The following is a 26,253-nucleotide window of genomic DNA, read 5'->3' as shown; positions in this document are numbered from 1 at the left end:
GACTTGGACTGTCATTTCTAGGGGCTGTGGCTTTGGTCAAGGCTCCTGCATATGGATCTGCCCTTGGTGTCCTCACCTGTAACATGGTGTGAGGGCTGGGCAGCTGGGTCCTGAAGGTTTTCATTCGTGGGGTCCAGCTAGATCGGCCGTGCGCATGTGTATTAAGCTTATTCTGTGTTTTCTACAAAACAGCAGCATATTGAAAAGAAAGGAGCTTTTGGCTTTGTCCCCAACACCGCCGCTTAATCGGAATGATGTAAAACTGTGTCTAGCCCAACCGGCATGGCTCAGTGGTTGAGCGTCGACCTATAAACCAGGAGGTCATGGTTCAATTCCCAGTCAGGGCACATGCCCAGGTTATGGGCTTGATCCCCAGTGTGGGGAGTGCAGGAGGCAGCCGATCAATGATCCTCTCTCATCATTGATGTTTCTCTCTCTCTCTCTCTCTCTCTCTCTCTCCCTCTCTCCTCCTCTCCCTTCCTCTCTGAAATCAACAAAAATATATTAAAAAATAAAATTGTCTCTAAAGGGGAACCAGAGACAGAGCTACCAGTGAGGCGTTAGCTCAAACGTGGAGCCCCTTGGGGCTTTAATAGGAGTTATGGGCAGCTGCCTTGCGAGCACAGACCAGCGGGAACCGCCCGGAGGCCTCCTTGGGGTTAATCTGACTTCCCAGGGCAGGACCACACCACACTCACGGTGGCTTTTTGACTTCGTCAAAGCAGGGTGCTGATTCTGCCCCTCCATTGATTTTCCCACAGTAAAGAGCATTCAGCTGTTTGGCGGGACGCTACATATTCATGTGCTCACCGAGTCTTTTCGCGCGCTTTCCCTCTTTGCATGTTACGCTCCTGTGGCTGCGGGGGAGATGCTATTACTGTGGTCCTGCCAGGCTGGTTCTTTCATTCGAGGACACGGGCTCAGCGAGGTACCACTTTCGCTGGAGCCTGCGGAGCTGGTGGGCCACAGGCCCGGCGCTGGGGGTCCAGGAGCCTCGCCTTCTTTTCAGGACTCTCCCTGTATTTGGGGTAGTGCTGACCGCGTGGTGACTTCTGCCTCCTGCCCTGTGCGGAAGGGGGCGTTTGCCAAGCACCGTGCTGTCACACTTGTCATACTTCACACTCGTCACTGGAGCACAGCGTCCCTTCTCTCTCCTCCCTCCCCCTGAGGCTCAGTCTGGACAGAATGCTCCCCAGCATCAGGGCCTCAGCTCCCTCATCTGTGAGACCAGAGGCTGGCCTCCCTGCTAGGGTTGTGAGGCTCAAACGAGGCCATGCGTCAGTGCTTGGGGCACGGAGAAGGCTCCAGAATGGTGCTTTAGAAACATCCCAGGCAGTGCCCGCTCCTACATCGCTGGCTACTTGGGCCCTTTACAACAGTAAACAGATGCTGGTGTTGCGCATGCATGGGGTAGGGTGCTGTGCTAGGGAAAACTGGCGTGTTGGCACTCACAGGCATAGAGCGTATTTAGCTTTTTCAAAACATTTCACCTGCTTTGTGCCCTTCACTCCTTACCAGCCCGAGAGTCAGGTGTGATAGACATCCGTCGCTTTGACAAACGGGGCCACTGAGGCAGGGAGAGGCTGGCGATTCACCCAAGCTCACACAGCAGTGTCCTGGCAGGGCTGGGATTTCTGGCTCCGAAGCCAGTGTGCCTCGGCCTTGCTCCCAGGTCCTGGACGTTGGCCTTGTTCCATGGCCTTGGACAACCTGGGCTCCTTCTCTGAATTAGGGATGGACAGAGAGGAGGAAGTGAAAACTAGAAAAGGAGGCCATGCAGCAGGTGTCTTTCTGTGTCTGGCTTACTTCACTTTGCATCTTGTCCGCCAGGTCTGTGTGGAATCTGAAAATGTTGCGTCCTGAGAAGCAGGGAGTAGAACGGTGGTTACAAGAGGGTGGGGAGGGAGAAGTGGGGGGATGTGGGGCAAAGGGTGCAAAGTTCCAGCTACACAGGATGAGTAAGTTCTGGGGGTCTAATGGACAGCGTGGGGACCACAGTTATCACATACTGCATTCTGTGCTGGAGATCTGCTAAGAGGGCAGATCTTTATTGTTCTCACAACCCCCCCAAATGGTAACTTGATTGTGGTAAACCTTTCACAATGTATGCGTATATAAAAGCATCCCATTGTATGCCTTGCCTATTTACAATTCTTATTTCTCAATGATAACTCAAGAAAGCTGGGGAGCGGCGGGGGAAGTGTCAGAAAAGATGAACAGGAAGAAGCTGGTTTTGAGGGACCCCTAGGCCCAGTTCTTCCTGAAGACAGTGATGCGTGTGACAGGAAACACAAAGCTCATATTGGGGCTGGTTTCCTCCCATCACTGTTCCAGGAGACGGTGCCGGGGAAGCCCTGAGAGTTCGCCAGCAAAACTTTGTGCAGCTTGGTGACCTCTTCAGGATGACTTAGATTGAGAATGGTGGAAAGAATCGCTGGAGGCCAGGGGATTGGCCAGGGGATCGATTGGGGGATGAGCAAGTGATGAGAGATGGGTCTCAGCCCATGAGAATGGGGTCCCTGGCACTGAGTCGGGACACCTGCTTTGACGCAGGGCCCCCAGGAGACGCGTTCTCCACGTCTGTCCTTCCTTCGCCTGCCTGGCTGTCTCCAGGTAAATCACCATTTGCCTGGGGGCCCCAGAAATACCTTAGAAGGGCGTTTGCCCGCCGCATATGTCGTTACTCAGAATAGAACCAGCTTGGGACCCATTGGTAACAGATTTGGAGAAAGTCAGCTACGGCTGGCAGCTCTAAAGTTCACCTCCCCCGAGAGGCACCCTCTTGTAATATTTTATAATGTACAATAATACGAGAAGACTCGCGGGGACTTGAGTTTCTGTCTTAACATTTGAGATAGATTTCCCCCTTGGCAGGGAAGCAATAGAATAAACATTTTCAAAAAGTCAGCTTGGAAGGGTAATTGTCAACACACCAAACCCAGTTCTGTGTGGGGAAACGGTGGCGCTGGGTGTGTGCGGTGCACCCAGGACTCATCTGTGGTTGCTATGAAAGGCTCTGCTATAAAAAAGGCAAGTTGATTGATTCGTATGAAATGTCATGGAAATGTCCAAGGGCCGGCTCCCTGAGGTGCTAAATTACCAGGTTTGGGGTAACCCACCACACTCCCACGTCAGGGTTAATTGGCAGTCGTATTAGTAACAAGCGTGACACAGGCGATGCTATTGTTGGCACATCCCTTTGACTCTGTACAAAACGGTCAATGAGAAACAAGGCAATATTTAAAAGCCTACCAATTATTTCATCTTCTGCGCACTTGAGTGGTCTGGTAGCTGGAAAAAGCTCAGGATGCGCAAGCCAAATGGATTGTGCTTGTCATTTATATGAAGTAGATATTCGGGGGAGATGCAAGTATTGGAAAAATCTCTCTTTGGCATCACTGTTCTGTTTATCTCCGGTGGCATAAGGTGAAGACCACTCCAAGTGGCATTTGTGGACCCCCGGTTTCCATGGTTATATAGGGTTATACTAGTAAAGACTAGGTAACACAGGCTTAGGACTAGGGCTTAGGACCCCTGAAAAGTGTAACTCCCTCTGCTCCTTTCCTGGAAAGAGCTGGGAAGGGTGATTGAGAGGGGAAAGCCGGATAGGCCAGGGCGTACCCTCAGAGCCAGGCCTAGCAGGCTGGGTCTGGGATAGTTCCGGGCAGTGTGTGAGCTCTGGTAAACAGTGCAGGCCGTATTTAAAGTCAGTTGTTTTGTGTTGGGAGCCAAATAAAACATATCCGTGGGTGAGACGTGGAGGACTCAAGTTCAAGTGCCGGCCCCCGTCCTCATGGGACTTTTAAGGCAGCTTTCTCAGTCATAAAAGATGTGAGCAGGGTCCCAATGGATGGCCTTTGCAAGAATGCTTACTGCTAAAATCAGCAATGCAGAGGCCAGCTGCCCCCTTCCCCCCTCAATCATCGCATCATCTACTTTGGTGGTCAGGCCACGCTAGCTCTAGGGGTCCCACAGCTGGGTCACTGATGGCCCTCTGTGGGCCATGGGGAGGGCATAATTCTACAGCCGAGGACCTACAACATCCACTGGATTTCAGTGTGAGGCCACACCTCCCCGGCCTCCTGGGAAAGCCTCACTCCAGGCCCTTCTCTTCCCAGAGTACAGTTTGGAGCTTAGAGCAATGAGCTGGGCACTTGTAGGCTGCAGCACCACCCTTACAGATTGATAGGTGTGGAAAGGGAGGCAGGATTTGCCCATCTTTAATACCTAACACATGTGACTCCTACATAGAGTATTGAATTTGAATATGGAATACTAGAGACCCGGTGCAAAAAATTCATACACGGGTAGGGTCCCTAGGCCTGGACAGCGATCAAGGCTGATCTTCCTTCGTTCCGCGCCGCCCCCTGGTGGTCAGTGCACGTCTTAGCAAGCGGTCGAACTCCTGAGGGGACAGTTTGCATATTAGCCTTTTATTACATAGGATTAGCATACTGCCTTAGAACATTGAAAATAATCTCTATCGGAACCAAGACATTGCATCCTGGAAGAGCTGTGTCTCAGGAGATCTCAGCAAGGCCCATTCGTACCGGATAGGGCCAGACCAGCACGGGAATGATTTCGAAACTCTTCTCAGGGCCAAACCCCAAAAGTCTGGATGTGGCAGGAGGGCGATTATCCAAACCTGCTAAGTACCCAGGACTCCACTGGCTGTGACCATGTGAAAATTTGAAGTGTTGAGTTTTAAAAGGAAAGCTGCCAATGGGTGTTCTGTAAATCACTGGTGCCAGCAGACTGACCCCATTATGTCAGCTAATCCTGGAAATACAGGAGGTAAATTTAAATCTTCCAGCATGAAGCACTTAATCAATATTCTAAATGTTTCCCTTGCAATTTATGCTGGCAGGGCAATGGGGCGCTTTGGCGTCCCGTTAATCTTTCACTGGAGAAGAGGTGCTTGTGCGCAAGGCCAGGGCGCCGGGGTTCGGGTGGCTGGTGGGCGGGCAGGAAGCTGCAAGGGGAGAAGAAAGTACTTATTTCCAGACCAGGCCCCTCTCCTGGGGCCGCTCACTCCCTGTACTCACACTGCCCCTTCCAGCAGGCAGACCTAGCCTGTGGGCACCTCCTCAGTGCTCTCTCGGTCACCTGTGGTCGACAGCCTGGGAATTGCTTTGTGGGGAAGAGTATGAGCTTGGGAGTTAGTGGGACCTGAGTGAAAATCCCAGCTCACTTCCTATTGCTGTGTGACCTGGGGCAGGTTTCTTACCCTCTCTGAATGTGTGCTGTAAAACATTACCCACCTCTTGGGTTTGTTGTGAGGATAGAAGAACTAGTGCCTGTATGCAGAGGGCCCAGCAGGACTGGCCAACCGACTGCACTTGGTAGGTGGCCGCCACTCTTACTGAGATTGAAGAGATGCCTTAGAGCTTTAACACTGGACACTGGGGCTGTACAGAGAGGGCTGTTCCCAGGGGCTGGGGGCCGTGGAGGGAGAATGGAGCTCCTTAGGTTTTGCTTAAGTTGTAAGAACTGGTTGAGCCAAGTGATATCCTGCTGGTCATTGTAGAAAGTCCCAAGGGAGGAGGCGACAGGGTGGGATGGTCCTTGGATACCAGGCTAAGAAGGAAGGGAAACCACAAGGCCGTAAACAAAGGACCAGGTCTGAGGGGATAGAACTGCCCCAAATCCACCGCTCTGTGCCCAGAAGGGTTCTCCTGGGAGCTACGTCCCCACAGTCAGCTCCTTGGGGCCGTGACTTGGAGCAGGGACAATAGTCAGATCTGGGTCCAGCCTGAGTCCAGTCAGATCTTGACTGTCTGCCAGGGGCTGTTGCCACGTCTCTCTAACCAGTGCTGACATTGGGAAGAGGTGACACAGTTGTAAACAGGAAACGCTCCTCGTTGCAGAGAAGATGCTGTTTGAGAACCAGCCCTGCCTCTTAGCCTCAAAGCCCCAGATTTCGCAGCCTTGCTCATACCAGCATTCCACCAGTACTATCGCTGGCTTAACACTTATCTTCAATCTCAGTGACTAGCTATACTGTTAACAGTGTTTGTGAAACACATGTGAATCAGTGTGCTATCTCTCAACAGAGAGATTCAATTGAAAACAGTGAAAATGTTTGTATGGCACCTAAATAATGTCATACACACCAGTGGTCCTCAGACCCCACTCTGGGAATCCTTATGAACAACCTAGTCATATGACAGACCCCACAACCATTTGTTTTAACAACCTGCATCACCTCTGCTTTGTATGGTCTGGTGTTAATAAAGCAGATGTGCATGTAGCACTTCCCATGAGTCCAGTACTGATCTAGGCACATTAGATACATACTAGAGGCCCGGTGCACAAAGATTCGTGCAATAGGCCTTCCTTCCCCTGGCTACTGGCACCGGTTTTCCTCCGGCGGCCTTCCTTCCCCTGGCTACTGGCACCGGTTTTCCTCTGGCACCCGGGACCCAGGCCTTTGCTCTGGCCGCCGCCTTTTGTCTTCGCTCCGGCCAGAACCTTCAGTCTTCACTCCAGCCAGAGCGCCGCTCCTGTAGCCTCCCTCTGCCCCCACCCTCCCCCTCATAGCAGGCGTCCTGCCCCACCCGGCCGCTCCGTGCCTGCATGCATGCTGCCCAGAGGCCTGGAGTGGCGGGGCTGCCACCATCTTTGTTGGGTTAATTTGCATACTCACTCCTGATTGGCTGGTGGGCATCGCAAAGTGACAGTCAATTTGCATGTTTCTCTTTTATTAGTGTAGATGTGTATATGTATTATACATACACTAGCGTTCCCGTTGCAGGAAAAATCTTGCAATAGGATTTCCTGCTGCACTCTACCCTGCCTCCGCTCCTCCCTTGTCACCCGCCCCACCTTCTCCGCCAGCCCGCCTGCTTTTCCCTTCGCCCCCGGCCCCGCCTTCTCCACCAGCCCGCCTGCTTTTCCCTTCGCCCCCCCTTCTCCTCCCCCCCGGCTTGCTTGCTTCTTCGAAGCTTTACTCCCTTCTGCAGCTCTTGGCTTCTTTCGACGCTGTCTTGATATGCAAATTAGCCGCCATCTTTGTTGGGGTAATTTGCATACACGTCCTGATTGGCTGGTGGGCGTGGTTTGGGTGTAGCGAAGGTGCGGTCAATTTGCATATTTGTCTATTATTAGATAGGATATTATATACATATATACACATGTCTTGTCTATGCATACACACACACACACACACAAGGTCTTTGCTATTCCCATGTTTTTGGGCAGCAGCCCTGAGACTCTGCAAGGCCGGATCGGGAGAGAAGTGTAAAGCAGCCTTCGCCCCTCTGTGTGCTCTCAATGGCTACACTGCAGCCCCTCAGTCAGAGCACTTACCTTTTTGTCCTGGATAACATGCTCCATTCAACATAGATTACAGCAGTCCCTTCATTCTTGCTGAGCATCTGGCAGCTTAAAGGGCCAGGCTGGTTCATAAACCAGCATAAAGAAAGGTAATGATGCCTATTCTGACACCAACTGGCGTCTAGCAATACAGCTCAATTCTGAGGCGAGGCCCAGAGTTGGCACAGACTCCCCAGGTTGAGGACACGGTCCCCTGCATGGCCGCCCTTGCTTCAGATGCCAGCCACATTGTAGGGGTCCTCGGGCCTCCTGCACTCTAAGCAGCTACAAATTCAGGGGTTCGCTCCCACAACCCCCTGAGGTTCAACAACTCAGACCTCAGGAAGGCGCTCTTCCTCTGATTTTAGGTTTATTATAAAGGCTACAGATCAGGACTAGCCAAATGGAGAGAGACATAGGCTGAGCTCTGGGAGGTTCCCAGTGGGAGCTTCTGCTCCCTCCTCTAGAGAATTAGGGGACATCTCCCTCCCATCACTGTGACCACCAGCCAGGAAGCCTCGGCGAGCTTCAGCCCTCCGAGCAGGCTGCACCTAGCATTTCCTTTGCACAGTGGTCTCCTGCTCAGAATGAGCGGACTTCCCCACTCTGGGAGAAATGAGCTGGGGCAGGGGTGAGAGGGGGAGTCTTCCCTAGCAGAAGTGCTAAGCCGCAGGGCCCCCCCACCCCTACCCAGCCTGCTTCTGGGCTGCACTGGAAGCCTCACAGCAGAGCTCTGGACCCGGCTGCCAAGGAGCCCCAGGCCCTCTGTGATGGGCCCGGCTGCTCCCAGCACGGAGAGGCAGCCAGCGGCCTCCTGGGGCTTAATCTCTCAGGCTCAGGTGCCAGCAGATGAGCTCAGAGGAAGCCGCTGCCCCGCATCCACCCACGTTAGCCCTGGGAGGACAGAGGCTGTTGTAAAAACACTTTTTGAAATAACTGCTTAGAGAGCATTTTCAAAGCCCTTCATCCCGGAGAGTACTTGAATTCGGAGCTCAAAATCGAGTATTACTCTGGCAAGCCTGCTCAGAATTGAGCATCACTCCGTTAACCCTGCCGTGCAGCCCAGCAAGCCGAAGTGCATGTTCAATTGCGGATTCAAACCCTGCTGGAGACGGAAGCTTGCAGGGTATGACTGGTACCAAAAACCAGGGGATTTATCTCAGGGGCCCGGCTTCATTCCAGGCATGCGGATCACAGAGCACAGGGTAGTCATTTGCTGGGGTTGACAGAACAGAGTACCACAGATGGGGTGGCTTAGCCGTAGAGATTTCTTTCTCGCCTTTCTGGAGACCGATCATCCAAGATCAAGGCGTCAACGGGTCTAGTTTCTCCTGCGCCCCCCTCCTTGGCGTGCACATGGCTGCCTCCCCTGTGTCCTCACGGGGCCTTTCCTCTAGTGAGCATGCCCGGTGCCAACCCGTGTCTAAAGGACACCAGTCCGCCTTCATGCAGGCCCACCCGAGTGTCCTCATTTTAGCTTAACTACCTCTTTAAAGACACCATCTCCGAATATAGAGTCCCATTCTGGGGGTTAGGACTTCCGCCTGTGAGTTTTGGAGGGACCGAATTCAGCTCATACAGGGCAGGTCCTCAGTAGCTGGACACTTGTCATTTTCAGAATCTCACTTTGGTGGCGAAGGGGATGAAAGGCTGTGAGCACCACCAGCCTTTCCTAGTCCACAGGGTCCTGCTCAGTGTCGTTTGGGCAGCCTTTGAACCCACAAGAGAAGCTCTGACTTGGGGCTAACGCTGCGGATGAAGGGGAGCGGGGGGGGGGGGTAAGGGACCTGCCTGGAGCGGGGGTGAGCTTCCCGCCCGCGTGCACACCTCAGTGCTCTCCGCCTCGCTGGAGCAGAGCTAGCAGGTTCCGGGCTGCTGCAAACTTAATTCAGGTAATGATTTCTCTATGATTGGCACGTTTGCATTGTAGCCAACTTCGGTTCCGCGTATTGTTAGAACACACAATACTGTAATTTAAGATTATTTTATCAGCTCTAAAGGGTTTTATAATTCATTTAAAAAGTTGTAATGGGCTTGAGCGTCTTTAGTACAGTTTAATAATATAGCCCTTTATGGCTGACTGTAAAATTTCAGATTACGGGTTTTAGCAATTGTGCCATTCTATTTTACAGTTTAATAATTGTTCAAATGAAGAAGAGTGGAGTTCCTAAATACCAATTTAATGACTTAGAAAAATAGCCTTTCTCAAAATTGGGCGCACACCTTGAACGAACCCAGCCGTCACCTTTCCAACAAAGGCAGATCACCGCGCCTGTTTTTCTCAACCACAAAGCCCTCCAAATGAAGCACATGTGCAGGATCTCTCGGTGCTGGTTCTTCTCTCCTCCTTTTCCCTTTTATCCCTCATCTCTAGAGCTAGAATAAGCCCATTTGCCAAGCAGGAGGTGAACTCCCGCTAGGCCAGAAGAGCATTCGCAGGAGCAGGGCGTATACTGGGTCTCTTGCGAAGGTCCTTCATTTTCCAGATGGCCCCTTGATCCTACGGTGTCAGCCCCGGCTCCTAACTCTAATCAAGTCTTGTGAAGGCCTCCAGATAATGTTGCTTCTTCACCATATTGGGAAGTGAGTGGCAAAAGTGGGAGCCCTAAATTCTAATATCATTGTATACTATCACTAGGAGTAATAAAAGCGTTAGCATACACTGAGTGGCCAGATTATTATGATCTCTGAACACATAATAATCTGGCCACTCAGTGTATATCTACACTAATTAAAGAGTAAGATGCAAATTTACAATACCTTCACCACACCCACCAGCCAATCAGGAGTGAGTATGCAAATTAACCCAACAAAGATAGCAGGTTAATTTGCATACACAGGCACTGAGCAGCCGGAGATGGGGCGGATGCTTACGTTGTCGCCATGGCGACGACACAGGTGTTCTGCACCACCCCAGCCACTCCGGGCCTCTGGGCAGCATGGGAAGGTGGAAAGGTGGCTCTGGGCTGGAGTGAAAAGGTGGTTCCGGCCGGAGCAAAGGTGGTGCTGGCAGCCAGGGGAAGGAAGGCCCATTCTTGCATGAATCTTCGTGCATCGGGTCTCTAGTATATATATATATACATACACACGTGTATATATATATTAGAGGCCCGGTGCATGAATTCATGCATGGGTGGGGTCCGGCCAGCCTGGCCAGGGGGAGGTGACATGGGCGGTTGGCCAGCCTGCCTGCTGGTCGAACTCCTGGTCGAGGGGACAATTTGCATATTAGCCTTTTATTATATAGGATATACACTGAATGGCCAGATTATTATGATCTCTGACATCATAATAATCTGGCCACTCAGTGTATAGCACCAGGAAGAAGACACTATCTCATGTTGTCATTGGAATCATACTCCATGTTAGTGTGTTTCTGGGAATCTCCAGGGGAAAGTAGTGAGACGACTGAAGGCAATCACAGAGGAGGCCGTGGACCAGGTGCACTAACATGGTTACTGTGAGGACATGGCCCACAGCTTGGGAACACGGTCCCCGGACCCTTGGGTGCAGTGCGGTTTTTGAAGGGCCCAGTGTTGTTCCACAGAAATGGCAACAGCCAGGGCAAGTCCCAGATGGCTGGGCTCCTTCCTCTCGGGGGTGCATTCCAGGAGCTCGGGGCTCACAGCCCATTCCACTCTGTTATAAACAGCGGTGCCTGGTATGTGAGTGGCAGGGAGGCTGACTCTAAACTGCCCACAGTGGCTAGAAATCCTCTCTTGCGTCATCTTGAAATGATACGGGTCCCCTTTCCTCGGGCTCCCACTCAGCTGTCCAGTTGCCTCACCCTTCTTTGTCAGCACCAGAGAATTTCGAGCTGAAATTTGGTGTTGGTCGGAACAGTGTAAGGGCTTTAGATACCTTTTGCCAGGTCATGGTCATTGCAGTAACGATGCCACAGGCAAATCCCCTTCTTGCTGGCCACAGGGGTAGGCATTTGCTCCAGACTTCAAATGTTGCCTCCACCTATGACCTGCCGCGGCCATGACAACCCCTATGTCATAACAGGGCTAGAAGGAGCAGCTAGTGATTCTGGGGTCCTGTGGAAAGTAGAGGTGGCAGCATCATTCCTCTCACCCACAACCAAGCTCCCTGTAAGATAATGTAACTGAAGCACGGGCTGCGCCGAAGCTTGACAAGGGATCACGCGGACAAAAGGCCAACAGTGTGGCACCGTTAGTTCTCAAAGTTGCTCTTTTTTAAAAAAAAAAAAAAAGAAAGAAAAATAAAAAGAAGCTGCTGTGCTTAAGAGTAGACTATACTGAAGGATCAGAGTTTTTGTGACAATAAACTCAGACCTTCCTGTGCGCTCCAATGACGAGTCGTTTAATCTCCTTAATCTTGGATTCATCATCTGTAATATGGGAATAATGAGCAGGACCGCCTAGGAGGGCTGTGATAATTAAACAAATTAAAATTCTTCGGCACAGTAACAGAGCCTCCAGCACAGTAATTATTTTATCTTTTTTTTTTTTTTAATCTTCCTGGTCGGTCTGTGCCGACCATGAGACAGAGGAAGCCTGTGCTAAAGGGACCTTTAGCCCACAATGCACCTGGGAAATAAACTGGGAGTCAGGTAGGGTGCGTACCCTGTGGAAGTGGGCCTTCGGATGCAATGATATTTTATGACCACCCATTTAGGATGTCTTCTCCTAAATGTCTTTTTTTAAAACCACTTTTCTCTCAAAATGAGAATAACTTAAGGATGGGGATGAGAAGACGAGGCCCCTAAGTGCATTCTGGGAAGAGCTGTTAGGCCACCTGCACCTGTGGTCCACAGGTGGTAATGCTGGCCCATCAGAGGGACAGTAATTCAGCAGTCGGACAGTTGCTTAACCCAATTTCTGGGTAATGAACATGCTTAATAAGAAGGAATGGGGCGTCTGTATCATCCTGGCTATAAATATGATCTCTTGTTCTGCGTAACCTACGAGAATACCTCTGAGCACACTTAGATCAGGTACCATAAATAAACCCAATTTCTTGCATCCCCCACTGACCTCCTATCCTTAGGACTTCTAACCAGCCGTGCCTCCCCGGGTGATCGGCGCTGCCTGGCGCTTGAGCCACGGAGCTGACCAACGGGAGGACGAAGGCTCTGGTCCTCTGGGGGGTGAGGTTCAGTGAAGGGCTTCCCTCCCCTCCTATTTAAGGCCCAAGAGGAATTGCATCATGGATGGTTTCCCCAGAGGGGCTGTCCCTGCCTGCCCTTTGCTACAGGTACCTCAGGTAGGACATAAGAGGGCTTCATCTCTGGGCTCTCCGGGAAAAACACAAAAAACACCAGGACTAGCTTAACCTCTGACTCCCAGCAGAAGTCCCATTTGCCCATGTTGCTCTGATGGCCAAGGAGAGACTTGGTGGGGGGGACCCTCCCCCCCAGTGCTATGCTCCCCTTGACAGCTACTTGGTTGAGTCTAGGCTGCCCGAGCTGGTTGTGTGACCTGGGGCTCATTACTGCCCCTCAGAACCCTCCTCAGTGATCCCTGGGAAAATAAGAACTCCTTCCGAGGGTTGATCTACACATGACGGAGGTAGCGTGGGCCATGTCTCACACGGAGTCCACATGCACGGGTTTCGGAGTTGACACCAGGCTCAGATCTCAGCGCAACCACCCCAAACTGCAGAAACGTGGGCAAGTCCCAGCCCAAGTACAGAGCCCCCATCTGTACAAAGTGGGGGTGCTCTCCTCAGAAAGTCCTCCCAGTCCTGGGGAGCACGCAATACCATGTGGCTGGGGCCACTGGCAGTGGAGGCTGTTAGGAAGAGTGATCGTCACCGTCATCATCTCTGCTAGCCTACTTGGTTTTCCTCTGTTTTCTAGAATATTTTTCTCTGTCTACCCAAAGCACATTTTGTAAGCAGTTTTTAAATGTTTGGCTGTCACCTTACCTTCCGTGGCACCAAGAGTGCTCCATCTTCCGAAACAGCATGAACAAAAAGCTCTGGGTCCGTTCCGTCTCCAGACCTCGGCGTTTTCTATCAAACCCTAGTTACCGCCGTAAGTCACAGAGCCATTACGGGGCGCCCTCAGCCGCAGTCAATGCGCGGGGGAACCGCGGCCTCATAAATATCATCCGATGGTGATGAGGATGCGCGTCGGATGAGATGGGCTTCGTGCACTTCCCATCGGGGACCACAATGAATCTGCCGTTGCTCCTGCACATTTGCATTTCCGACTCGCACATTTTGCGAAAACAAATGTTTCCTTGCAGGGCCGTCCGCCTCGTTGCCTGTGCACCCTTATGGCTGAGTGTCTGCTCTGCAAAACACTACCCCCCCCTGCCCCACCAACCCAACACGTCGTTCACGCATTGTTGGGAATAATCACATTGTTCATTGGGCATAATTTTCTAAAAGACAGCTGATAATTGCTCCTTTTCTGAATATTTTACTAATCAAGCAAGTTAACCGTGAACTGAAAACACAGTTTCCCGAGGTCCGTGGGCAACATGAGTTTGCCCCAAGTTTGAGAAAAGGACAGTAGATGTCAGGCGATCTGTGGGGTTATGGGAAGCAGGAAGGCCAGCTGCCGTGCTTGCTAAGGTCCCTGCTGTAGGCGGTGTCTGCACACAGCGCCACTTGCCATCCAGCCATTATTGTTACGTTACAAGTGCGGGGCCGCAGCACCCCTTTCATGGTGAGCCCCAGGGGCTGACAGGCAAGCCCGAGGGGCTGCTTAGCTAATGGAGGACTGTTGGTAACTCTTACAGGACTGGATCTCTCTCAGGGCATTCATCTTTAAGTCCAGGGAAACACAGAAGGTCACAAGCCAGTTCTATTTAGTATTAATGATCACAAGCCAAATCAGCTCGAGCCTTTTTCCCCACCCCTGTCCGAATCCAAGAACCGCCAGCACAGGGACCAGAGAAAAGCTAGGAGACCCTCAAGAACAACTTAGAGTTTCCCACCCATTGCACCGTAACCAGCGCCACACAGCAGCCGACCTCTCCATTCCCCTGGAAACATCCAATGCCCAAGACAGACAGCGCCCAGGTGACTGGCCTCTCTCCCGCTCGCCTCAGTGCCTTGCTCTGTCCAGTGGAGAGGCAGGCGCGGAAGAGCCAGGAACGTGTGTATTTGTTCGCAGACCTTTCTGCGCTGTTGTGGTTGGTATGTTCCCCACATCATTGAATTCACTATCGCATGAATGATTGAAATAAGAACACAAAAGGAAGCATAGCTGCTTCAAGGGAAACTGAGTTGAATATATTGGAAAAGGCAGATTCCTTAAGAAAACACGCACGCGCAAAAAGCCTTTGGATTAGGTGTGAGCGAGAGAACTAGAAAAGACTGCGAAAAATTCGAAGACTGTAGAAAGAGTCTGCACTGAGATTCCTCTGTGGGTATCAAACAAGTGTCCCTCCTGTTTCAAAGAAACTAAGACTGGAAATAGCAGACTGTGACTTACACGTGTGGCTTATGCAGAACGTAAGCCAGGAAACTCTAATCGGCAAACTCTTTCTTTAAAAAATTTTTTAAAGAGAGTGGCCTTGCTCCTGTATCCAAAAATCAGTAAATCACACATTCAGATTTTAAGATAAAATTTTTGATACAATGGACTACTATTCAGCCTTAAAAAAGGGAGAAGTCCTGCAATAATTGACAGTGAATGAGTCTGAAGGACATTGCGTTAAGTGAAATAAGCCAGTCACAGAAGGACAAACACTGCATGAGTCCACTTATACGATGTGCCTAAAATAGGTAAACTCATGGAAGCGAGGGATAGAATTTTGGGTGCTGGGTGCTGGGGGAGGGGGAATGAGGAGCTGCTCATCAGCAGGCATACTGTTTCAGTAATGCAAGATGAATAGGTCCTCGATCCCCTAGGCAGCCTGTGCCTATAGAAACAGGACTGGCTTGTACACTTGAAAAAATTTAAGAGGGTAGATCTCATGTTAAGTGTTCTTACCACAATTTAAAAAAGAAGCTTTGAAATTTAAAAAAATTTGATGCCAATGTAAAAATTCCAAGTGATGTCATGATTTTGCCCTTGAACATAATTTGTCAGTGGATCAATGACCTAGGTATGGGCCCAGTCCCTAGTCCTGTCAGGTGAGAGCATTTTCTACTTTAGGCTCAACCCAAACAGCACAGTTCAACTTGGAACCCAAGGACTCTCAGATTCTAGAACATAAATACACATCACTTTCAAGGCCATTTCCTCCCTCTCCTCCCTTCCCCCCACTCAATCTGGCAACCCAACTGGGGTCTGAGCCTGAGCTTTTCCTGATAAGAAAGCGTTATCAGGCTTCCAGACCTTTCCTCACCCGCATCGTATGATCAGGTCCAACCTGCCCAGAACCTGCCAGACTAACACATCTTGGCACTGGTGGGCCCTTCCTAAACCCCGCTGAGTGAAATATCTTTATAAGGCCTTCTCAGAGCTTAATGTAATGAAAGCCTTTGGCTGAAGTTCAGGCAGTACGTAGACACAGTGTCTTGGAGGGCGTAGATAGAAGAGACAGGGCAGACAAGCTGCCCAAGGATGCTCACCACGTCCTTCTCAGAAGGACACTTGCCCTGTCTCACTCTTGCCCTCCTCATACCCTTCAGCCCTTCCTGACCTGTGCCAGGGTCCACGGGGCTGGCAGAGGTCAGTGTGGATAAAATGGATCCCTTCCCTGCCAAGCACAGGCTCTGAAAGACAAAACTCCAAGCCTGGGGGCTCGGAGCAGGCCTTATTCATGCGCCCACTTGTTTCACGTAGCGGATTTTACTGCGCATTATTCAGACCAGTGGTTGCTACCAAGGTTCTAGGCAAAACAAATCACCCGGAAGGCGAGTTTCAAAATGGACAGTGGAAGGGATTTTAGAAAGGCTGGTCAACTGCTTGTGACCAGACCGGCCGTAAAACCTCGGCTGGCTCTCCCAAATCCAACAGGCAAAACCCGAAAAGCTGAAAAGAGTGTCAGACTGCAGAGCGCCAGGGCGACCACCATTACTTGGCTGGGATACAGCAGCTGGCAGCTTTTTGCTTATTTATTTTTTTTATTGTGCAGAAATTACCAGGCAAGCACATATCAAAAGCACAATAGAACTGTTATATAGTAAGTACTACCCATAAAATCAGGTGGATATACCTGCGTTGTCAGGCACAGAGGCCACTGTGGGCAGGTGAGTCGATTCTGTTGAAATGCAATGTGAAATGCAAGTGCAGACTGACGCAGGTTAGTCTACTCGGTTATCCTTCGGAATTAGGGGGCACATGCCTCCTCCTGCGTTTTGTCTTACAAGAAACCGTAGGGTGCGTAGATTTAAACCGAGAAACGGCTGTGAGTGCTGGACTATTCGGGAAGAACTCACACAGATGCTTTTCCCTAGCAAAGGCCCCATCCAGGCTGCAGAAGAGACGCATTCGCTCATAAACTGCTATTGACAAGTGTGATAGATGCAGCGAGGTACTTAGTGAGTGCTGGAGAGCAGAGTTGATTGCATTTTACAGTCTGTGTATTCCTCTTGTTTATTGCCTGTATTCTGTCATTAAGCAAACAGGTTCCTAATATAGCAAATCTCTCTAATCAGTAAAGCAAGGGAGAAAAGAACCAGAAGCATCGTTAATTACGACCATTTGGCTGCAGCCTTGGACAGTCTGTTGCGATTGGATTGGGCAACTTCCTCCGGTTTAATTTTCTGGAGGTAGAGCAGAAACTGGCTTTTCTTAGGCGTGGAGGCGAGCGGAGAAATGTTGCATGCCCCGCTGGCTGACAGCTACCTAAAAGCCCGAGATTAAACACTGGCTTCTCTGCAGAAATGGAGTCCCGGGGGCTGACATGCCAGGTTCCGAGTGGGCGCACTTCTAAGTCTCCAATCCCATAAACAGAGCCAAGCGCGCTGCTCCAAAGCCGGCCGCCGCCGCCGGGCCCCCAGGCCGGGAGAGCCTACTGTGGGCAGAACGCCCGTGCGCCTGCGCGGAGGGCGAGGCCGGCCTGAGAGCTGTAAATTACGTGTTTCTGTGCTTTCTGTGCAGGAAAGCCACGGGCACCCCGGCAGGCTTTCCAAATGCTAATCACCAGGCTACAAAGCAAGGAGCGTGGACAGCCTGGCTCCAGGTAGCAGAGGTTAACAGCATCTAATGCATTTATTAACCCTCTCGTGCCAGGGACTGGCGAGGTCCGCCCCGCAATTACAGGGCCCTGGAAATCCTATTACGTGACGTGCCTGGACTTGCAGATGACTGCCGGTGACAATTTTATGAAAGTGCTGGACAGGCTCACGACATGGCTAAAGACCAGGTTCCCTGGATTGAGAGAGAGAGAGGCTTCTGGTTTGGGGTGGGTTTCCCCAGGATCTTTTCATCTCTCCATTTTCAAGATGAGAACCTGGTGGTTCTGTGCTTTGGTGGCGGTGGTTCCCCCAGCTCCGAGTCCGGCGTCTTCCCCCGCCGCCAGGTCACTGTGAATTAGCTGGTAATCTCTTTCCTGAGAGAGATTAAATAATTCATTTTTCAGCGGGCTGGAACAATGGTTAAAAGTGACTGGTAGAAAAATGAATCCGTTCTCTTCTTCCTCCCTGTCTCCTTTTTAAGAGATGCCATGTTTTAAAGTCACACACTGTACGGTTTCGTGTCTGGGGCGGGTGTCCTGGCACATCCCGTACTGAGCAGGCTGCCTTGAGCGCTCTGCCGGCACTTGCGCTGTGACACTCTTGGTTTTACCGGTTTAGAACCTGGCGATGAAAGGGGTCCTTCCAGTTTCTTGCTTACCTTATATCTTACAAGATCTAACATTTTTTTAAGCTGTTCTGGCCCCATCTCAGTTTCCATCAACGGAGACAGTATTTAAAGTATGTTAAATACTCTTTGCAAGAGTGGAAAGTGAGGGACGCCCTGTAATTGGACGTTAGCATTTATCATACCTGACTCGCAGACAGTGATAGCTTGATGAGGCTTTAAAAAATGCTCAGGATGAAAGCCTTTAAAATGTTGAAATAGCAGGCTGCTCAGGCTTCTACAAGGGCCTTCTAAGCCAGGTTCTCTTAGGGGGGCTGTGGAGGCAGATTTCTGATCTCGGGGCGGTCACTGGCGGGGCTCTGACGGCACACAGGACCGATAAGCACGCAACCAGCCTGACATGCACCTGGCTAGAGTCCCAGACTCTGCCCCTCTGTCCGCAGCTCATGAACCCTGAGGGGCCCTGGGCGTCCAGCCTGTCACTCTGCCTGCAGCTGGTGGCATTCTGTCTACACAGATCGGACTCACAGACCTTCCTGTGGCCCCTGCTCTGCTCAGGTCTGCACCAGCCCGCTCCGTCGGAAGCTGTGTGAACATGCTCTGTAAGCAGAGCACTTCAAGGCCTGGGTGCGTGGACCGCTAAGCCTCTGGAGTGCTGCGTGCATCTGTGGGTTGGGAAACGGGAGAGAAGGCGGTCCCCCAGAGCACCTGGAGGGGCCTGGCTGTCCATTATTACTTTTACTCAGCATTTCATCCTCGTATGCCAACCCGAACGGTCCTCAAGGCCAGAGGAGCTTGGGGCTGCCGCCTCCAGATTTAGTGCAGCCAGTGGGGCTACGGGGAAACAAGGCCAGAAGGTGACCATTTCCTTTCCATCGAGGCCCGCAAGATGCCCACTTTAGGGGGAAAAAGAGCCCAAAGACTTTACAGACTTGGACGTGGTCTAAATCAGCGGTCACCAACCGGTGGTCCCTGGACCACTCACTGGTGGTCCGTGAGGTCCGAAAGGTTGGCGACCGCTAGTCTAAATGCATCTTCCCACGTGATTGAACACTTAGCCACTCCCAGATGGTGGGCAAGAGGCTGGGAGGTTAGACCCGTGCACGTCTACCTGGTTGTATGCCTGAAGTCCTGTACAGAGATGGACGCTCAGCGACTAACGAGGACCAGAACTACCTGTGGTGATCCGTCGTCCACTTAAGAAACCCTATTAAGATGGGAGACTTCTAGTGTATCGGTGGAAGTATTACACGAGTACTTCAACAGGCACCTGATGTAAGACAAGCTGGTAAGCATCTAGGCTGTGTAGACAATGAGGAAAACGCGGGGTGCTGTGCTAATTATGCAGACCCAAGTCGGAAGGAGGCCGGCCCAGCCCTGGGGACTCATAGAGGCCACTGTGGGCCGCTCAGCTGTGGGCACAAGTCCAGAAACACCTTGAAGCTGTCATGTGTCCCACTTTAGAAGCCAGGCTGCCTTCTCTGCGCATCTGAGTGAATTTCTTAGTTATGCAAAGGCCCTCAGCACACAAGTTTGTGTCTTTTGTAGATTGTGGCCTAAGAAAGAAGAGACAGAATGTGATGTTTTAGGGTCATTTTGGTGTCTGGGCACAATTCCAATTTATTTCTCAAACAGAAATAAAACGTGGAAAAGTTCTACACGTTTCTCTCTGCAGGTAATAATGCCATAGACCGAGATTTGCTATTAATATAGATTAAAAGCAGGTTGTGGAATAAGGTTAAATTCCTCTCCCAGTTTCTCCTCTGATCTTCTTATATATAACATTTACTGACCTTTGAACAGCCTGGGGGTGCTTCCCAGTGTCTTATTCTTGATGCCTGTTTAAAGGTTCCCATTTCATATTCACAGCTGGCATATGCAAATATCAGTAAAAGATTACGATGCCTCCCAAGTAGCATTATGGCCAGTAAATTACTCCTTGGGTAAAGATGCTATCATTTCAGCTCGTGTGTCTTCAGTGAGTTGCAGAGTTCCTGCAGCAGGCACGGGGCCTGCCAGGGCCATTCCCACGGAACTGCTTGCCCAGATGCTCCTGATTCTGGCGTGATGCCGAACCAGGTTCATCCTGTTGGCACATGGGCGCTCCGACATTCGGTGCCGCTGGGCTCCCGTTTGGGTGGTGGCGGTCCTGGGAGGGGTTGTGTGGGTTTGGGGGCAGGTCAGGCATGATGCCAGGGTTCCCTGGGAGAAACACTGTAATGTAGGAAAGAGCACAGTTTTGTTCCAGGTTTTTAGAGACCTGGTCTGTGTCCTGGCTCACAAGTAAATTGCTGTGTGACCTTGGGTAAGTCACTCAGCTTCTCTGCACCCTAATTGTTTACTTTTGTAAAACAAGGAGGCTGCCACCTGCTCGGCAGTTTTCATTGCAACTGTGTGAGTAATGGGACCTTCAGCTCAGTTCTCAGGGATGAGCCCGCCCAGCGGAGACTTGTTCCAGTCGTATGGAATTAGCGAACGTAGAGCTTTCACAGCTCAGCTCCCTGACGACCAGGTTTTAAGAATGTTGGGTCGGGCGTCTATGATGCCCGCACAATTCCTTGAGGAGACCCGTCTGGAAGTGAGTGTCTTACTCACCACAGGGCAGCCCGTGAGCTCAGGGACTCCATCCTTGTGTTCATATCGCCATAGGCCCTGCCTGGGAAAATAGCTTGGTAAGTGTTGACTGGAGCGATGAATAAGCAAATGAACAAACAAGTTTTAGGAGCGCCTATCTCTCTCTATATTACTAATACACGGGGATTTTTATTGCAGCATTTGTGCTTTGAAGGTACGTCCCAGAAATTAACATTCAGAAGCATGAGTTCAAAATATAAATGACTTCCAAACTTGGTCTTTCGTAACCTCATCTTGTGCTTCCTTTGCTAGCCCCAGGGAGCTATTGAGCCTTTGAACTGGGGCAGGTCCGAAATGGGATGTGCTGTCATATTTTGAAGACTTGGTATGGCAAAAAAGAATGTGAAGTATCTGGATCATTTTATATTGCTTATCCGTGGTGATGGCAAATATTGGATTAAATAAAATGTTATTAACTTCACCTGTTATCAGTGGCACTGCCCTAGACAGTTGATGAATGGGTTGTAGTAATTACTCTTTCATTTTATGCAGGCGTGATTTTGTGTGTGTGTTTGTCTCTCCTCAGGCACAGAAGCTGAAATCCAACGTGTCGGGCAGTCCACACCTCTGTCTTTCTGATGTAAGTTGTGTTTCTTTCGGGGTCTCCTTGCATCATAGAGACAGGGCCCCTGGGGCAGGGTCTGATGCAAAGGGTTCCGAGACAACAAAGTTTCAGTCCAGAAAAAAAAAGTAAGGCACCCTCCATGTTCCTCCGGCCTTCGAGCAAGGTGCAGCCATTGGATAAAGTTAGAATCAAGTGAGGGACCCGGGCTCCTCGCCTCAGAACTGGACCCAGCGTGGATACCATTGTCCCAAAGCCACAGGCACATGCCATCATCCGGCACAGAAAAGTACTCTCCCTGCTTACCGGATGTCCTCTAGCTCCAGTTCCTTTCATTGCCATAGCAACCCAGAGGTATCTGGGGCAGCCACGTAACTCTCCCCAATTTACAGGTGAGGAGATGGATGATTCTGTCACGATCCTGGCTCACTGTGGTGAGATGTGACATAATGGGATTATGTGCTGGAGGCGGGAGGGAGTAGCACATCCTATGGAAGGTCAGCCATGCTGACTAGGAGGGGCCAAGTCCGGATTGACACCTGCTGTGTCATAGTTTGAAGACTTGGTATTGACGAAAAGAATCTCTGATTTTATATTGATTGCATGTGGAGATGGCAAATATTGGATTAAATAAAATACGGGACGCCTGGGTGCTGGCTTGGGCTCTCCTACAAACCAGCAGGGAGGACTCCATCTACAGAATCTAGGCCAATGAAGGGCAAGGCTGCCTGCTCTGCTGGTCCCGATGTGATCTGGGACCCCTCTCTTTATGAGCTGGTATTGACCTGGGCAAGTGTTCTCAGGTGATTCTTCCTGTCCTCCTCCCCTGGCGGGGAGGGTCAGCCAGCATTCCACCCCAGTCAGTGGTCCCAGAACAACAGGGTTTCATGTTACGTAGTTAATAGGGGATCTGGGAAGTGGAGGGGGGGGATGGCAATTCACATTCCACCCCCCCCCCCCCCCAAGTGGATTTTAAAATCCATAACAGAGGAGCAAAGATATGAATGCTGAGCAGACAGTTTGTCAAAAGTATCTTGTTCTCACCCAGATTCATGATGCTTCCCATACAACCACAAGCCGATGAATTGGGAGGCCCTGGGCCAGCTTTGATGAGTGACAGAAGCTAGTTAGGGGCCGGGGGTGAGAGAGAGAAAGATGTGTGGTTAAATACACGGCGATGGAATGAACCCCTGCGGTGGATGGTAATGGCAGCCTTCTTTCTTACAGCGCGATTACGAAAAGGATGGCCTCGCCGGTGCCTCCAGCCACATAACCACAAAATCAATGGCTGCCCCTCCGAGCTGCGGTCTGAGCCCACGGCTGGTTCTGGTGGTAACCGCCCTGTCCACCCTCTTACCTTTGTCCCTGGCAGAAACATTATAGCTGCGTTTCCGAAACAACACGGACCTGTAAAAAGACACTCACCAAGTTACTGTTTCCTGTCCTCTCGTAGATCTGAAATTCCAGTTTTAGGCGCTCCGTTGAAACATTGCTCAAGAAGTTTCATCCAACTGAAACTTTTTTCCCTTTTTTTGTTTGGTTTTTAAGAAAGCTTCTTGTGATCCTTAGGGCTTCTGTGGGATTCCCAATGCAGTGCCACATTCCAAACTCAGAAGGCTTTGGGGTACGTTGTATTGTCAAGGGGCAGTTTGTACATCTGGCTGTGAAGCGAACGGGGGCCAAGTTTTTCCTGATGATGATGATTTTAACAATTTAACCCTGCCCTTTGCCAGCTAGCGAAGGAGTTAGTATTGCTCCAGAATCTTCCCCATTTCATGTGGTGGCTTTGGTTTCTGATGACGTAATGCAGCCTCCCAAGCTTTTTGGTCACAAATCAGAGATTCTCCTCAAGAGAATCCTTGATGGACTTTGTGCAGGCGAGCTTGTCCCCATGCTCAGCTTTCTATACGTTCTAGCCCTTTCGGCGCTAATGTTTGTGTTCCGTAGCCAGTTCTGCTCTCTCCTACAAAACCAAAAGCGCCCGTCACCCCCAAAGGTGGTGCGTGCCTGGCTTCTAGTGCAAACGGAGAGTGAGGGGCGTGTGTGTGAGCTTCCCGAGCCTGGGCCATCGACCTCCCTCTCCTGAGCCTTCCCCACGCGAGAAGCTCTCCCACTAAGCGCCCAGCAGAGTTGAAGCGTCCCTCTAACCACTTTACATGTTTGATGTTCTATGTAGAAAACAATTTACTACTAAATGATTTCAACTGTTGGCTTTCTATATTTTGAGAGTAATGATCTTGTCTCCATTTTTTACTGATGGTTTAATACAAAACACGGAGCTTGTTTTCCTCCCCTTCGGTAGGGTTAGCTCCGACACTAACTCCCTGAACAGCCCTCCGAGGCCGATTCCGAGGGGCCTCGTGCTTCAGCAGAGAGCCCTGCGTCACGTTGCTGTGGACAGGAGGAGGAGACAGAGCAGCCACGCTCGTCTGTCACCATTTCTTGGTGAAACATGTGTGCACTGGTAAATGCATCCTACGATGTGAGGAAACTGGTGGCCACTGGTAAAGGTTCCACAGTGGCTGATGGCACCCTTGCCATTGCCATAATCCAGTACCTTGGTTTTCGCGTTGCCTGACAAAGGCAGCTTTGACTGGGACAGGGGACGGGGACATGCTACCCTCTCTTCCGAAGCGGACCCATGCCAGGGTTCGGAGTTCTCTCCGGACTGCGATGGCTTGGCCGCTGTGGAGAGCAGTTTGGTCTGAAGGTCATCAGGAACCTGCTTGCATTTGTTCTGCATGCTCCAGGGCAGACCGGGACTGACTGTGCGAGAAGGAAAGACTTGTGGATCAAGGTCAACACCAGGTCTGCGGAGATGAGCTGGTTGGCAGAGATACACAGAACAGAACAGGACTCTGGGTATAGGGCATCTGGCTTGTGAAGGGCATCCCATCTTCCATCGTCCTCTTCCTTAAGGAGACCCTAGCGTGCGCTTGGGAAGTCTGGTTGGAATGGCGCGATTCAGAATCTACAGTGATCGGGTGCTGGTAGCCATGTGTCTCCAGAACCAAATCGAAAAGCGATTCCACCTTCGTAGAGTGCTGGGAACATCGCCTTTCTTGTCACATCAGTAGAGGGGCTGGAGGAGGAAGCCATGGTACCCACGTCATGCTGATCCCCTCGGCCCACTGACGCTTGTCTTGTAAGAATTAGTCACATTACTGGGGTTTGAAAATCTATTAACTCTGAGCTGAAGGCATAGTCTTTGAGCTCCATTGGTGTCTGAAGTGCATTTATATCCAAATGTTAATAAATATAAATGGATAATACTAAGAACCAACATTTTCACTTCAAAATGTTTTCCAGGGAAGCTCACCAAACCAATTTGATTAGTGAAAAGTTTCCTAAAGACTTACTTTGAATAAACCCATTAAATGTGTCAAAATACTTGGAATTCCAGTCATCTATGACAGCATAGCCCTTACAAGGCATATTTCGTTTTAATTAAGATATCCCTGTGCATCTACACTGGACTAATTGCATGTGGGTCTGAGTCCATGTGGTCTACTGTGGAAAGCTATTGATTACTTCTGCAGGAAACAGCGGCTCTAATTAGCTTCAGATGACCACGAGGAGATGGGCGTTATCAGGGCTAACAAGGGTACCCTGCGCTGAAGAACGCATGGATGTACAACACATAAATTACATTTTGAAAAGCCTCATCTATCACCAACAAAGATCTCATTTTTCTTCAGGAATAGAAGCATATTAGAGTTACCAAATCCTCAATTTGAAAATAAATTGCTGATTAAATAGCCGGGGGGAAGGACTACACATTAGAGAGCTTCTTACAAAATCACGCCGAGCACGCGTTCCTGCCATTCGGCGTGATCTCAGTTGAACCCAGTGGCTCTGAAACCCCATCACGTGCCCCGGGACTGGAGCAGGCAAGTGACTTAAATCTTTGCCGTGTCTGATTGTCTTTTGCAGCACTCAAAGCAGAAATCCTTCACTACCTCTTGTCTTTCAGTCCCTGCATTTAGGGAGCCACCCAATACAAGGGCTGTTCGCTGAGGCTTGGGCCTCTGGCGGAAAGCAGCTCATTATAGTTGACTTCCACAAAACCAAAACAGTCATTTCTGTCCAGGTAGACCGTGAATCCCAGATCAAGGCTAGGAACACCCAACTTATTTCAGAGGAAAAGAAAGGCACGTTTGCCAAACCAATTAGAAGCACATTCATTCCACTTCGATGTTGAATCTCTTCGGCCAATCTTTGTTTTGTGTGTCTTGTTAATAGAGCACAGGAAGGAAGGCGTGCACAATAGAGAGAGGGAATTAATTCAGAAGGCCACCTGAGTCTGTATTTTTCCACATTTGAATTTTTCGAGTCTCTAGTAGGAAACATGTAAGTTGAGAATTACATTAGGTATTTTTCACCAAGTATAGCAAACTGTATCCAAAACGCGGTAGGAGTGTGGTTTCCATTAAAATGAATTGTTAAAATACTTGTTTATCCTGTAGTTAAAAATGTCTTAGAAGCCGTGTGTCTGAGTTCATCAGATACAGGCAGGGCTCCTCCAGGGCTGGGTGGCCTTTGGTTTGGGCTGTGTTAAGACTGCTCTTCTTGTCATGTGCACACTCTGAGGATGGGTCCTCTCCAGCTGTGTCCAGCTTCCCACCTGCCCTTTTGTACCCTAAGTCAGGCACTCCCCACACTCCAGCTGCTGCCCTCAGGAAGTTTCAAAGTCCGTGGCAAGTGCTTGGGGAAGGCGATGGAAGAGCAGTGGGAGTTAAAATAATCAGCACATTCTTTTCTTAGAATCCGGCATAAATGTATTTCTGCCGTTAGTATTTACCGAAGAGCGGCCTTGGAGGGGCTGTCTCTTCCAAAATATATGTTTTCATTCATGTAGTCAGGCAATGTACTACTTCTCTGAGTCTAAACTCGGGGCCAGAAAAGGCCTGCTGAAGCGAGTTCCCATTTCCTAATTCTCCTTCGAAGCTGTCCTTGATCTCCTCAATTCACACCCCTGTGATCTTTGCTGCTTCTGCTCTTTGATAAAGCAAATGAGATCATGGGAGACCGACCCATCTTTTCAAGAAAGACCAAAAGCAATGGCAACAGA

General features: G+C 50.3%; 1 protein-coding gene across 2 annotated transcripts in view; it reads left to right on the top strand.

Annotated features, from left to right (window-relative positions):
- Positions 1-24,546, top strand: part of GFRA1 (GDNF family receptor alpha 1) — a 192,004-nt gene extending 167,458 nt beyond the window's left edge. For both annotated transcript variants that reach the window (XM_008144338.3, XM_008144339.3), the window contains 2 exons: positions 21,147-21,200; positions 22,410-24,546. In XM_008144338.3, the coding sequence (XP_008142560.1) occupies positions 21,147-21,200; positions 22,410-22,565 (210 nt within the window). In that variant the 3' untranslated portion in view covers positions 22,566-24,546. The remainder of the gene's footprint in view (positions 1-21,146; positions 21,201-22,409) is intronic.
- Positions 24,547-26,253: the final 1,707 nt, after the last annotated feature.

Source organism: Eptesicus fuscus, chromosome 17 (assembly GCF_027574615.1).
Source record: "Eptesicus fuscus isolate TK198812 chromosome 17, DD_ASM_mEF_20220401, whole genome shotgun sequence".
NCBI classification, from domain to species: domain Eukaryota; kingdom Metazoa; phylum Chordata; class Mammalia; order Chiroptera; family Vespertilionidae; genus Eptesicus; species Eptesicus fuscus.
The sequence above is the reverse complement of the archived record's forward strand: the minus strand, read 5'-3'. Positions and strand labels throughout refer to the sequence as shown.